The 15,120-nt window shown below is 45.1% G+C and overlaps 1 protein-coding gene across 1 annotated transcript in view; it reads left to right on the top strand.

The window, feature by feature from the left end:
• Window positions 1-14,182, top strand: part of LOC126101520 (GAS2-like protein pickled eggs) — a 431,994-nt gene extending 417,812 nt beyond the window's left edge. Inside the window, exon 10 of the mRNA XM_049912163.1 lies at window positions 13,844-14,182. Within this exon, the coding sequence (XP_049768120.1) occupies window positions 13,844-14,182 (339 nt within the window). The remainder of the gene's footprint in view (window positions 1-13,843) is intronic.
• Window positions 14,183-15,120: the final 938 nt, after the last annotated feature.

Here is a 15,120-nt window from a genome sequence, read left to right as displayed (position 1 = left end):
AAAGAATTTGAAACGAGCTGCAGCAGCCTACAGCTGATTCCCACACTTAGTGAGGGCGGAAACTAGCTCTTCGAAAACCAGCTACTCCCCGGCCTACTAGTTGGGAATAACTTCTAAGTCAGAAGGTTAACTCCTGTGTTGGCTGTTAACAAGAAATAAGAAAGTTTCACTGTGCCTTGCACTTCAAGCAAAGCACAATGAGCGTCGAAATGAGCGTAGTACTCATTCCATTCCTCTTGTTGCTCATCTAAAGCTCGGAACAGCGGAATGCGCGTCGGCAGTGCCATAGATGTGGCTGGCTGTTGTGGCGGAGTCGATGAAGCAGCGGCTTGTGCATTAATGAGCTGCTCGACTGCCGACATCAAATGCGACGTTTGTTGGTCCTGAATCCGAATAAACTGCGTTAGACCAAACCCAGCAACAGGTGGTGTAGGAGGCGGTTTAGAGGCGATTTTAATTAGAGGAGCGCCGCAACAAAGTAATGATACGCAATTAGCGAAAGCGTTGCAGTGAGTCTGCAAGAAAACACAATTAGTAGCAAAGCGCCTCTGAAACAAAAGAGATAAATATTAGTGGCGCGCTGTGACGGAGCGGCGAAGGGCGAAGGCAGTGTTGGTTATGGAATCCACGGCGCCATATATGTTGGCTGCTGTGGGAGTCAGTGCCGACGCAAACAAAGAAGGAGAGAAGCTGCGATGGTTGGCGGCAGGAATGCAAAATCATCTATACAAAACACTTTAAGAGTTATTGAAACTTAACTTCTTTCATATCCTGGGTGCTATTACATTTATCTGCTGTTGCTACTCGCATGAGACAGGCTAAAAATCGTCTTCTTATTACAAATTTTCTTTAGTTCACGTCTATGGTCACAAACCTTTTGTCATCAGACTACCGGTTTCGGTCTATAGTGACCATTTTCAGATCCACTGGAGATCTACTGGAGCCAAAGTGACATCGTCCAATGCTACACACATCAGCATTTGACGATGCCACTACAGCTAAAAACATTAGCAGTCGACGATGCCACAATGGCTACAGTGTATTAGGACATCTTTGTGTAAAACAGATCTGAAGATGGTCATTATAAACCGAAACCGGTAGTCTGATGACAGAAAATTTGTGACAACCACTCGTATATTCGGGTCGCTGTTCAATTCGCGACCATGTCTCAGCTTGTGTCTTCCTATTACTCGGTACTGATGCTCTCGAAGTCTGTGACCGAACCAGCGCAGGGGGCTCTGAACTGTGTCTGCCTGCAGGTGTGCCGCTGCCCGCTCTTTCCGCTGACGTACGGTCAGCGCCTTCTTGATGCCGTTTCGCGGCGCTGCGCTGGTCGGAGTGCAGTTGACGTTTTAGGATATGCACATTATGCAAACAATCACGTCCAATCGTATGCACTCATCCAGGCCACCTTTATTTGCCCCACGTTGCATATAGAAGTAAAGAGAAAGAAAAAGTTTATTCACATATTTTACCTGTTCTCATGGATCACTGTAAGCAACTGGGTTTATCACGTTTCACACACTGTTGGAAGCAAAGAAAAAGCTACAAATTTGATGCACATATTTTCCATGGAACACGGTAAGCAACCGGGTTTTTCACATTTCACTCGCTTGTATGCCGTCATTTTGTTATGTGTGTAAGGACAGTAACGTCAGGTTTTTCTCTTTTCTAGCTTGTCGCTTCTTTCTCTTTTTGTTGGGTTACCACCTTGCTCTTCTCCACCCAATATATATGAAGTAGTTTTCCTGTGTTCAGGCGGTAAGTTTGGAATCTGAAGCATTCTCTGTATATGTCTTCTGTTTAATCTCATTCTTATGCTTTTCGTGAACTCAAATCTTGGCATTGTACCCTTACATAAATGCGTAACATAGGCATTTTCGCAGCTCAAATAGAAAGTGAAATATTGCCAGTGGCCAACTTCTCGTTCGCCGATTAGCTGAACAGTTGCTGCACTTCATGTCTAGAGCGTCTACGCCAGTCTAGAGCTTCTACGCTAGATTTCGTGGCATTGTAGAAATCAGTAAGTTCTGTTTTGTTGCTGTTTTCATCGGGCGGCCGGTGTGGCTGTGCGGTTCTAGGCGCTTAAGTGTGGAACTGCGTGGCCGCTACGGTCGCAGGTTCGAATCCTGCCTCGGGCATGGATGTGTGTGATGTCCTTAGGTTAGTTAGGTTTAAGTAGTTCTAAGTTCTAGGGGACTGATGACCACAAATGTTAAGTCGCATAGTGCTCAGAGCCATTTTTTTGTTTTCATCGGTAAACACAGAGTAGAAGAAAGCATTATAACTGCCTTAGATTTTTTTGGAACAATAGACAGTAGTGTAAGATCTTTACTGGACCCATAAACACTGGAGCCCACTTCTTTCTTTGCGTCGGGAAGATACTCTTTTGGAACTTCTCTTTTGTTGGATTTTAGTGTGTTTCAGCAGCTCCTTACACAGTTGAGTGGAGGAAGACCAATTGTATGCTGTGATATTCCTGTTTGTTCCAGCCGTACATTTGGAAAGACGAATCACACACAGAGCCGACTTTTGGAACTTTTTATCTTCTTCTGATACTGTTGCTCCATCACTAGCTTTTCCCAAATAAATATAAGCATTATACAGGATGTGACAAAAATGTGCGGCACAAATTGTGGGACCATTCCTTACTGGTTGATGAAGAAATTATATGAACGCGGGTTTGTGTTGACTACATGACTTTCTGGCGAGTGTTACACGAGAACCAGCTGTATCCATACCATTTGCGGCATGTGCAGGCACTACCAGCTGCTGGTGTTCCTCCGCGGGTACTCTTATGCGAATTGTTTATTTGGTAAAGTGTCAACCCTAATTTTAGTGCAACGGTACTGTTCAGGGATGCGTTGTTTCAACGAGATCAGATTGTTAATTTTGACAATCCGCATGTATGGGCAGGTCCGAATTCTCACACAACTGTTGAAGCAAGTCATCAACAAAGATTTTCTGTCAGTCTTGGCGCCAACATTGTTGGTGACTGTTTGATAGGCCCTCACTTTCTTTCACACAGACTCAATGGACAAAGTTATTATAGTTTCGTAGAGAACGTTCTACCTGATCTGTTGTACATGTGCTTTTAATTGCGTGACAAAACATGTTCCTCGTGCACGATAGTGCACCTCCCCATTTTACTGTCACTGTCCATTGGCTTATAAATAACAGCTTCGGTGACAGATAGGTAGGTATAGATGGACCAATTGCCTGGCCTCCACGATCTCCGGACCTAAACTCACTGGCCCTTTATTTGTGGGCCGGGGGGGTAGGGGGGCATTTGAAAACTCTGGTATATAGAATCACAGTATAAGGTGTTCAGAGAATCCATGCCCTTATTATGGAAGGCTGAGAAACCATATGCAGTAGTTCAGGGATACATTAGAGCAGCCGAGATTCTCTACGACAGTGGGGTGACGCATCTATCAGTGTCCACGGAGGACATATTGAACACCTCCTGTGAGAAGGAGTAGCATATGACATGCTGGTGCATTCTGTTCCTGTGTGTTTCCCATGATTAATGAATTGAAGAAAATGGGCTGTAACATGAAAACAAAGCGTTTTCAAATCCATGTTCATGTACAATAACTTCTTCATCTATGTGTGAGGAATGTTTCCTGTAATGTGTGCAGTACATTTCTGTTACTCTCTGTATAAATATGATGACTGTGCATCTGTGAGGCACATGACCTTTGTGGTATATTCAGCAGGTTCCTTCGGCGCATGTATTCTGAATTGGCATCTGTCTCAAAATGGGAGTAGAGTCTCATCAACAGAAGCATGAGTTCCAACGGAGTATACCATCTGACACGAATAGAGATGTTGAAAATGTTGGACACAGTCGCCACAGCATCATCTCTTTTTCTTTGTTCGCGAGTAGATGCATCATCAAATCTGAGAGCCACCAGTAAAAATTCACATCGTTTCGGAGACATGGTTGCACGAAAAATGGGACGTTCGGTAGAGTCGTCTGACGTGCTCATTCTCGGACGAGTTGAGAACATCATTCACATGTACCTCAGAATCACTGTCGTGATCTCAATCTGACAGGTGATGTTCAGGAACGTAAGAATCGTCTGAATGATAGTCATCATCGCTGTCCTCGAACTGCTCTGAAGCCATCTGCACAACTCTTTCGCTTCACGTATCACACTAGGTATCCACCAACCAGTTCTCATCCATAAATAAAGAGGTATTTGTAAAGTAAGGACCACAAAGCCGGCCGGTGTGGCCGAGCGGTTCTAGGCGATTCAGTCCGGAACCGCGCTGCTGCTACGGTCGCAGGTTCGAATCCTGCCTCGGGCATGGATGTGTGTATTGTCCTTAGGTTAGTTAGGTTTAAGTAGTTCTAAGTTCTAGGGGACTGATCACCTCAGATGTTAAGTCCCATAGTGCTCAGAGCCATTTGAACCATTTTGAACACATCACAAAAAGAACGTACTCGTTTAAAGTAATATTCGTCTATCATACGCAGGAAAATTCTTACTTTACAGTAATATCCTCCTGTGAGACGATGTGGATGACGTGTCTGCGCAAGTAAAACGACACTGTCACAGAAATGAAACTATGGCGTCCGTATAGTAATAGCTCAACTCACGACTGAAACACAGTCGAAATATCAGATCAAATTAAGAATGCGCGTGTGCCAAGAGTGCGTTGAGAAATTTTATATCCGCCTATGACACGGATGTTACCAACTATAGTTATTCTGGCGCGAAGCAAATAATATTGTTTAAAAAATAATTACTTATAGAAGTCCCTTTTTCGAATGCAGATATTTCGAGAAGCCTACAGGTCGTAAGCACTTTCTTACAACAATATTACAACACCAGAAATCGATCATCTTAATAAACAAATGAGTAATGGTTAAGCTAACGAAAATGTACAAACGGCTGCGAAAGTACGAGGTACAGGCTGCGCGCCATAGTCGTCAGTCGCCTATAGGATGGTTCCGATCTAGTTCTGTCGTCAGGAAATTGATAGTTTTCACTTAATCATTATTAATTTGGCGAATTTATCAGTTTATGGTCGTTAGTAAATGAATAGATCACGATAGAATCCATTTTGAACGTTATTCCGAATATTATAGCTTCCAACTTCATGACTTAGAATCAGAGCAGTAGGATTGCACTTTACAGAGAACCAGATGGCGCTGATGCTACTTCTGCTACAGACACAAACCTCATGAGCTTCTCGGCAGAACAGGTAGAAATAATCTTACATGACGAGATAATCCAAGGACGTATTGTCTTAATTTCCGCGAAACTTGGATGGGAAAGCACGCATCATATTCTACGCCTCTTACACCATGCTGTTCGGACTCATTGGGTAACCAGAATGAGATTTTCACTTTGCAGCGGAGTGTGCGCTGATATGAAACTTCCTGGCAGATTAAAACTGTGTGCCGGACCGAGACTGGAACTAACGACCTTGTTCGAGTCTCGGTCCGGCACACAGTTTTAATCTGCCAGGAAGTTTTATTGGGTAAACTGAGACACTTCTTGAGATATAGTACAAGTTCGGGGTTCTTGCAATGTCGCAGTCGGTTGTTTGGAGTGAGTGCCGTAGAACTGGAGGCGTGACGGAATGTCATAAAGGAGCTGTAATGTTCTGGTAGCGCGTGGCTACACCGGGAATGAAGTTCCTTGATTCGTTGGCGTATCAACGCAGGCTTTCCAACGTACTACCCGCGGCCGTGTAATACAGCGTAAGAACTGTGGTCGCAAAAATATCCAAACCCACGGACGCGGCAGTAACTGCTGCTGTCATCTGTCAGTTTTCCAGCGAACATTGCGAAAAGAACTGCATACAGCGCTCACTTGAAGTGGGATGTAACGCAAAAGTCCATTGCTGACAGCGGCTGCCTGTTTCCAAATAAAGCAGTCCGACGGGCGTTCAAACCGCAGCGTGCGTGGTGTGCAGTTCGGGCCAGAGATAGTTGTGTGATGTATTGGAGGTGTTTTTCGTAAAAGACTTGGGCTCACACATTGGGGTTACCATTAACATGAAACAGTATGTTTATTTCAATATTGTCGGTGAGCTGTTGTTGCCCTGGCACTTAGATCTTCGTGATGAGTGTGCTGTTGTTGACACTCTCGTTTTCTCAGATGAGAGGGGGCCTAGTTTGACGGCCGGCCGCGGTGGTCTAGCGGTTCTGGCGCTGCAGTCCGGAACCGCGAGACTGCTACGGTCGCAGGTTCGAATCCTGCCTCGGGCATGGGTGTGTGTGATGTCCTTAGGTTAGTTAGGTTTAAGTAGTTCTAAGTTCTAGGGGACTTATGACCTAAGATGTTGAGTCCCATAGTGCTCAGAGCCATTTGAACCATTTTTGAACCTAGTTTGACGAGCAGTCCGGCGCCACGACTGGCCTGCTAAATCACCCGCTCTCATTCCCGTAGTAAAAGCCTCTGATCATTTGGAACAGCAGGTGAAATGTGGCAGTGAACACCCTAGAGTCTGAACCTCTACAGGAACTGATCGTCGACGAATTGCTTCAGCTGCGTTTGACATAGCCGAAGCTGCTTGCAGACTGGCGTCCTCGTAGGACTGAGGCCATTATCAGTGCCGGAGGTGGTGTCCCGGTATTAGCGTGACGTCTCCTGGGGCTGACTCCTTTTTTTCATGTGCTGTACTTGTAAATGGCAACACGTCTTCTGGTCCAGAATGTATACCAATTAGGTTCCTTTCGGAGTATGCTAATGCATTAGCTCCATACTTAACGATCATATACAAACGTTCACTCGACGAAAGATCCGTACCCAAAGACTGGAAAGTTGCACAGTCACACCAATATTCAACAAAGGTATTTGGAGTAATCCACTAAATTACAGACTCATATCGTTAACGTCGATATGCAGCAGGATTTTAGAACATATATTGTGTTCGAACATTATGAATTACCTCGAAGGAAACGGTCTATTGACACATAGTCAATGGGAATAGAAAACATCGTTCTTTTGAAACACAACTATCTCTTTCTTCACATGTAAGTGTTTAGTGCTATTGACTCGGGATTTTAGATCGATTCCGCATTTCTGGATTTCCGGAAGGCTTTCCATTCTGTACCACACAAGCGGCTCGTAGTGAAATTGCGTGCTTATGGAATATCGTCTCAGATTTGTGACTGGATTTGTGATTTCCTGTCAGAAAGGTCACAGTTCGTAGTAATTGACGGAAAGTCATCGAGTAAAACAGAAGTGATTTCTGGCGTTCTGCAAGGTAGTGTTATAGGCCCTTTGCTGTTCCTTATCTATATAAACGATTTGGGACACAATCAGAGCAGCCGTCTTCGGTTATTTGCAGATGACGCTGTCGTTTTTGGACTAAGTCATCAGAAGATCAAAACAAATTGCAAAACGATTTAGAACAAATATCGGAATGGTGCGAAAAGTGGCAGTTGACCTTAAATAATGAAAAGTGTGAGGTCATCCACATGAGTGCTAAAAGGAACTCATTAAACTTTTGTTACACGATAAATCAATCTAATCTAAAAGCCGTAAATTCAACTAAATACCTAGGTATTACAATTACGAACAACTTAAATTGGAAGGAACACATTGAAAATGTTGTGGGGGAGGCTAACCAAAGACTGCGTTTTATTGGCAGGACACTTAAGAAAATGTAACAGACCTACTAAGGAGACTGCCTACACTACGCTTGTCCGTCCTCTTTTAGAATACTGCTGGCCGGTGTGGGATCCTTACCAGATAGGACTGGCAGAGTACATCGAAAAAGTTCAAAGAAAGGCAGCACGTTTTGTATTATCGCGAAATATGGGACAGAGTGTCACAGAAATGATACGGGATTTGGGCTTGACATCATTAGAAGAAAGGCGTTTTTCGTTGCGACGGAATCTTCTCATGAAATTCCAATCACCAACTTTCTCCTCCGAATGCGAAAATATTTTGTTTACACCTACTTAAACAGGGAGGAATGATCACCAAGATACGAGGGCAGTTCAATAAGTAATGCAACACATCTTTTTTCTGAAACAGGGGTTGTTTTATTCAGCATTGAAATACACCAGGTATTCCCCAATCTTTTAGCTACACAACACTATTTTTCAACGTAAACTCCATTCAATGCTACGGCCTTACGCCACCTTGAAATGAGGGCCTGTATGCCTGCACGGTACCATTCCACTGGTCGATGTCGGAGCCAACGTCGTACTGCATCAATAACTTCTTCATCATCTGCGTAGTGCCTCCCACGGATTGCGTCCTTCATTGGGCCAAACATATGGAAATCCGACGGTGCGAGATCGGGGCTGTAGGGTGCATGAGGAAGAACAGTCCACTGAAGTTTTGTGAGCTCCTCTCGGGTGCGAAGACTTGTGTGAGGTCTTGCGTGGTCATGAAGAAGGAGAAGTTCGTTCTGATTTTTGTGCCTACGAACACGCTGAAGTCGTTTCTTCAATTTCTGAAGAGTAGCACAATACACTTCAGAGTTGATCGTTTGACCATGGGGAAGGACATCGAACAGAATAACCCCTTCAGCGTCCCAGAAGACTGTAACTGTGACTTCATCGGCTGAGGGTATGGCTTTAAACTTTTTCTTGGTAGGGGAGTGGGTGTGGCGCCACTCCATTGATTGCCGTTTTGTTTCAGGTTCGAAGTGATGAACCCATGTTTCATCGCATGTAACAATCTTTGACAAGAAATTGTCACCCTCAGCCACATGACGAGCAAGCAATTCCGCACAGATGGTTCTCCTTTGCTCTTTATGGTGTTCGGTTAGACAACGAGGGACCCAGCGGGAACAAACCTTTGAATATCCCAACTGGTGAACAATTGTGACAGCACTACCAACAGAGATGTCAAGTTGAGCACTGAGTTGTTTGATGGTGATCCGTCGATCATCTCGAACGAGTGTGTTCGCACGCTCCGCCATTGCAGGAGTCACAGCTGTGCACGGCCGGCCCGCACGCGGGAGATCAGACAGTCTTGCTTTACCTTGCGGCGATGATGACACCCGCTTTGCCCAACGACTCACCGTGCTTTTGTCCACTGCCAGATCACCGTAGACATTCTGCAAGCGCCTATGAATATCTGAGATGCCCTGGTTTCCCGCCAAAAGAAACTCGATCACTGCCAGTTGTTTGCAACGCACATCCGTTACAGACGCCATTTTAACAGCTCCTTACAGCGCTGCCACCTGTCGGAAGTCAATGAAACTATACGAGACGAAGCGGGAATGTTTGAAAATATTCCACAAGAAATTTCCGGTTTTTTCAACCAAAATTGGCCGAGAAAAAAAATGTGTTGCATTACTTATTGAACTGCCCTCGTAAAATAAGGGAAATGAGAGATCGTACGGATAGATATAGGTGTTCATTCTTTCCGCGCGCTGTATGAGATTGGAATAATAGAGAATTGTGAAGGTGGTTCGATGAACCCTCTGCCAGGCACTTAAATGTGATTTGCAGAGTATCCATGTAGATGTAGATGAGCTAACGTCGCTAAGCGTACGAGGCTACTCTAGGACGACGCAGTTGTATGCAAATGGAAGCCATCGTTAGGAAACTACACAGAGACCGTCCGGTCAGCGATTAGATAGTGAAACTATCGCAGTCTTCAAGTATATAGGGTAGCTCTCCTGTGCGATTTGAGATGGAACGACCCCAAGATCCTGGATATGGAGAAGGAAGACACCTGACTCACATTTAATGGACGAATCTTTCGGGTGTAGCTCGTCAGTCTTCTGACTGGTCTGAGGGAGCCCACCACCGCCTCCTCTCTTGGCCAACCTCTCCAACTCTGTGGAGCACTCACACCCAACACCCCTAGTTATTTTGTTAAACATATTCCAGTCTCTTGGCTCCCTTACAGTCTGTACCCTGTACATCTCCCTCTAGCACCACTCACATTATTTCCGATGTCTAAACACGTGCCCTCTCATCCTACACATTCTGCTTGTCAGTGTCTTCCATTTGTGCCTTTCCTCGCTCGTCGATTCTTCGAAGAACACCCTCGTTCTTAATTTTATCAGTTCTCCTAATTTTCAACATCCTTCTATTGCACCACATCTCAAAAACTCCTATTACCTTCGATTCTCCTACAGTCCAGTATTCACTACCGAACAATGCTTTGCTTCAGACATACATCCTCGGAAATTTATTTCTCAAATTAATGCCAGTGTTTGATTGTAGGTAGACTCCTTTTGGGCAGGAATGCGCTCTTTTCCTGTGCTAGTGTGTATTTTGTGCCCTCCTTACTTTGTCAATCGTATGTTTTTTGCTTACAAGGTAGACGAATTCCTTCTTGTCTACTTCATGTGTCTCACGTTCGAGCCTAAGTTTATCGTTAGTCTCATTTTGCTAGTCCTCATTACTCTCCTCCTTTTTCTTCAAATGTTTGAGCGGAGCGAAAACAAGACTTCCTAGAAATTATAGAATGGAATTTTTCCGAGTTTTCATAACCGACCGTAGAGTGGGAAGCGAACAAATGAGTAATAAACTGACGAGAGTTATGTCTAGTTTTGGAGAAAGGGATTTAATTGCTTGAAATTAAGCGGGATAGTTATTGAGGGAAAATTGAAATGTTTCTCGAACAGCTACTGTTAGCTATGCAAATGAATTGTTAAAAACTTCATCTCTTTAAAGCCAGGTGTTTTGCACATAAAAAAGTTACATTGGTGTGATATTTAATTAGCAAATTCTGAAATAAAAAAGGCTCAAAAACCTGTGAAATGTGTGAAAGTAAGGAATAAAATATGTAGAGAAGCAATTGACGCATCTTTGAATGATGCCAAAAATCACGTAGAACAGATGAAGTGATGATTGAGAATTTGAAGTTCGGGGTTTAACTTCGAATTTTACGATTTTTAAAGAAAACTGGAGGATATTTGTCTGGTGGGTTACGTATACTGTGCATTCTCATTGGCTGTACATGATTTCGAGCATCATTCAAACGTATGTCAAGTATTTTTCTAAGCATTTGTGTTTCTTACTTTTTCATAAATCAGATCACAAAACATCTGATGGCATTTTACAATTTTTTTTCAGTACTCACAATCCATAATGTGTGCTAAACCACCATAAGCACATGCCTGATTCACATGCCCTTCACGCGGCTGTTGTGTACGGGAAAGAAGGGATGAACAAACTTTGTACAGCTTGGCAGAAGTTGCCGAAACTGATCGACACTACCTCAGTCTAATGACACAGTCGCTTGCACAGTTAGCATAGGCACACCACGTGGATGAACAGCGGCAGCGAATTTGCAGTGTGCACTAAGTGGAAGCTACTCCGTACAAACTGTCTGCAATGCTTCCGCAGCCGCATGGAAGGTGTCACGTTTGACCCTAAATTTTAATCCCACTTCTCACCCTTTTGTAAGGTGGTTGAAATATTCATTTAACACCATCCTACATATTTAATTGATATTCTTATGCTGTAATAGTACTCCCCAGGCCTATTGACATAATGGGTGAGTAACTGAGATGTTCTTTTCATAAATCGTATTTCTACACTGATGTCTAAAATAAAAGCAACAAATCGCTATTTCCCCGTCCCCTGTCTAGTTCACGATATAATCATACATACTGTCAACAGATGTCCGTACGATCGTGTTGTGCACGGAAGATGACATTCAGGTCAACGGACAACCATGCCAACAATGACGGCAGGGCATCTGTGAAACGAGGTAGTGTTTTCCGGGTAGCCCCACATCACAATCGCTGTGTACTGAGTCGCAGACCGTGCAGTGTGGCACAGAGGAGATAGCTACCACACTCCTTGCGGTGGAGGGCCACTGAAAGAAAGAAAGCGGGACAGTCAAATGGCTCTGAGCACTATGGGACTTAACTTCTGAGGTCATCAGTCCCCTAACAGGACAGTCGCAAACTAATTTGGCCTAATGGCTTAATGTGAATCGTTCTGTTGTTTCTGGGATGTGGTGACAGTTTATACAGACCAAAACTGTATCCCGAAGACCTGTGCAGGGTCGACCACGTGTAACATCAGAAAGAGAGAACCGTTAAATGTATATCAAACTCTATGAAAAAAAGTTTGAAACTTGCTCTTTTCATTGGCATAAAGCTTGTTCATTTTGGATTTTGAAAATGGGTCCATCATTTAGAATGTTGTGGCCTTCAGTCCAGAGACTGGTTTGATGCAGCTCTCCATGCTACTCTATATTGTGCAAGCCTCTTCATCTCAGAATAAATACTGCAACCTGCGTACTTCTGAATCTGCTCAGTGAATTCATCTCTTGGTCTCCCTTACGATTTTTCCCTCCACGATTCCCTCCGGTGATCCCTTGATGACTCAGAAGGTGTCCTACCAACCAACCACTTGTTCTAGGTCATCCGCTGTGACCGAGCGGTTCTAGGCGCTTCAGTCCGGAACTGTGCTGCTGCTATGGTAGCAGTTTCGAATCGTGTCTCGGGCATGGATGTGTGTGATGTCCTTAGGTTAGTTAGGTTTAAGTAGTTGTAAGTTCTAGGGGACTGATGACCTCAGAAGTTAAGTCCCATAGTGCTCAGAGCCATTTGAACCATTTTTTTTGTTTCACTTCCATACACGGCTGCAGTCGATACGAATACTTCCAAAATTCAGTGTTAACAAATTTCTCTTCTTCTGAAACGCTTTCCTTAGCAGAACCAGTGTACACTTTACATCCTCTCTACTTCGACCATCATCATTTATTTTACTCCCCAAACAACAAAATTCATTTACTACTCTAAGTGTCTCATATCCTAATTCCCTCATTATCACCTGATTTATTTCGACTACATTCCATTATCCTCGTTTTGCTTTTGTTGATGTTCATCTGATATCCTCCTTTCAAAACACTGCCCATTCCGTTCAGCTGCTCTTCCAGGTCCTTTGCTGTCTCTGACAGAATTACAATGTCGTCGGAAAATCTTAAAGTTTTAATTTCTTCCCCGAGGATTGTAATAGGCTAGAACCCTGTCTCAGTCCCTTCTCAACCACTGCTTCCCTTTCATGCCCCTCGACTCTTGTAACTGCCATCTGGTTTCTGTACAAATTGTAAATAGCTTTTCGCTCCCTGTATTTGTGACCCCTGCCCCAACTAAAGCAAAACGAGAAGAATGGAATGTAGTCGAATGAAGTCAGGTGATGCTGAGGGAATTAGATTAGGAAATGGGACACTTAAAGTAGTAAAGGAGTTTTGCTATTTGGGGACCAAAAGAACTGATGATGGTCGAAGTAGAGAGGATATAAAATGTAGAGTAGCAATGGCAAGGAAAGCGTTTCTGAAGAAGAGAAATTTGTTAACATCGAGTATACATTTAAGTGTCACGAAGTCGTTTCTGAAGGTACTTGTATGTAGTGTAGCCATGTATGGAAGTGAAACATGGACGATAAATAGTTTAGACAAGAAGAGAATAGAAGCTTTCGAAATGTGGTGCTACAGAAGAATGCTGAAGATTAGATCGGTAGATCACATAAATAATGAGGAGGTATTGAGTAGTATTGGGGAGAAGAGGAGTTTGTGACACAGCTTGACTAGAGGAAGGGATCGATTGGTAGGACATGTTCTGAGGCATCAAGGAATCAGCAATTTGGTACTGGAGGGCAGCGTGGAGGGTAAAAATCGTAGAGGGAGACCGAGAGATGAATACACTAAGCAGATTCAGAAGGATGTAGGCTGCAGTAGGTACTGGGACATGAAGAAGCTTGCACAGCATAGAGTAGCACGGAGAGCTGCATCAAACCAGTCTCAGGACTGAAGATCACAACAACAACAGCCACCTTCAGAATTAGAAAGAGAGTATTCGAGTCAACATTGTCAACCCTGTATATCACACGTATTTTCTCGCAGCTCGCAGCTGCCTTTCGCACCGTGTTACGTTGTACCGCTGCCGGCAGGTGCTGTCCGTGAAGGAGCTGGACAACGACGTGACGGTGCTGAACAAGATGCGCCAGATCATCCGGCAGTACGCCGACCTGGTGGGCGACGCCGCCGACGCGGACGCGGACGCCGGCGCGGCGCGGCCGCCCTCCGAGGAGCTGGACCTGACGTCGGCGTGGGTGCACGGCAACGGCAGCCTCCCGCGCCGCGCCGCCTCCGTGTGCGGGGGCGACCTGGGGGCGGCCGTGGGGCCCAGCCCGCGCAAGGACTCCAAGGGCAGCCGCATCCCGGCGCCGCTGCCGCTGCAGCTGCCGCTGCCGCTCGTCTCCTACGGCAGCCGCCAGCTCGACAGCTGACTGCCGACGGCCGTGCTGCGCCGCGGCGCCAGCGCCAAGGCCGCGCGCTGAGGGGGGGCACGCCACACCCCGTACCCCGTACCCCGTGTGTCCACTCCTGTCCCCTCCCCGCACCTCTCCTGCCACGCTGCCGAGGGTGCTGCAACAGCTCGTACGTACACCTAGCTCTTGCCACTGTAATCTGTTCGTCGTAAGTTTCACTCGGAACTCGACATAGTGTTATTTATTCGTCCACATATGTTGCTGCAGAAGCTAAACCACTCTCCGTCGACTACACAGTTATTCACTCGTACCTCCTAAGGCTTCAGAACATGAGTACACTAGAACTACAAGACGTACAGAAAATAGCCGCATAACAGTGGAAAGAGTAAGTTCGTCAGTTTCATTACACGAGCTGAGTATGTGCGACATTTATGATGCCGAAAACACCAGTACGTGCGTACAACTCGTTTAAGTTACTGGGAAGGTGTAACAACTTCATACCGCTTTGGAAATATGCTCACTGGGTTGCCTATCTGCGCCCGCGTCAGTGTGACCGGATGATTTGCCTGCGTGTTCCGACGCATCTGACCCCTGGTGGTGCAACTGGCAACTACTCCACAGTGTGTGTTACGAATCGAAACGTTTTTAGACGCTCTGTCCACTGATACGTGTCAAGTTTCTGGTTGTACTGCAGTTTTTGTGCACTCGTCTTCTGAAACCGTCCAGGTACTTAGGGATAAATCTACATAACGCCAGGTCCACGTTGTGGCCCTGCTGCCCGTAACTCACCATTCATGTGTCGGACTAGACCTGCACCTGTGCTCCCGTCCCCACCTCTCCACCAGTTAGCACGATTTGCGAATGATATGGACTAGCCTGCATCGACATATCCTGACAGTCGTGGAACAAATTGCAATAGAACTTCAAACGGTATTCAGTACGAAACTTCCTGGCAG

Source organism: Schistocerca cancellata, chromosome 9, assembly GCF_023864275.1.
Source record: "Schistocerca cancellata isolate TAMUIC-IGC-003103 chromosome 9, iqSchCanc2.1, whole genome shotgun sequence".
NCBI classification, from domain to species: domain Eukaryota; kingdom Metazoa; phylum Arthropoda; class Insecta; order Orthoptera; family Acrididae; genus Schistocerca; species Schistocerca cancellata.
Note: the sequence above shows the minus strand (reverse complement) of the source record. Positions and strands in the feature narration are given on the sequence as shown.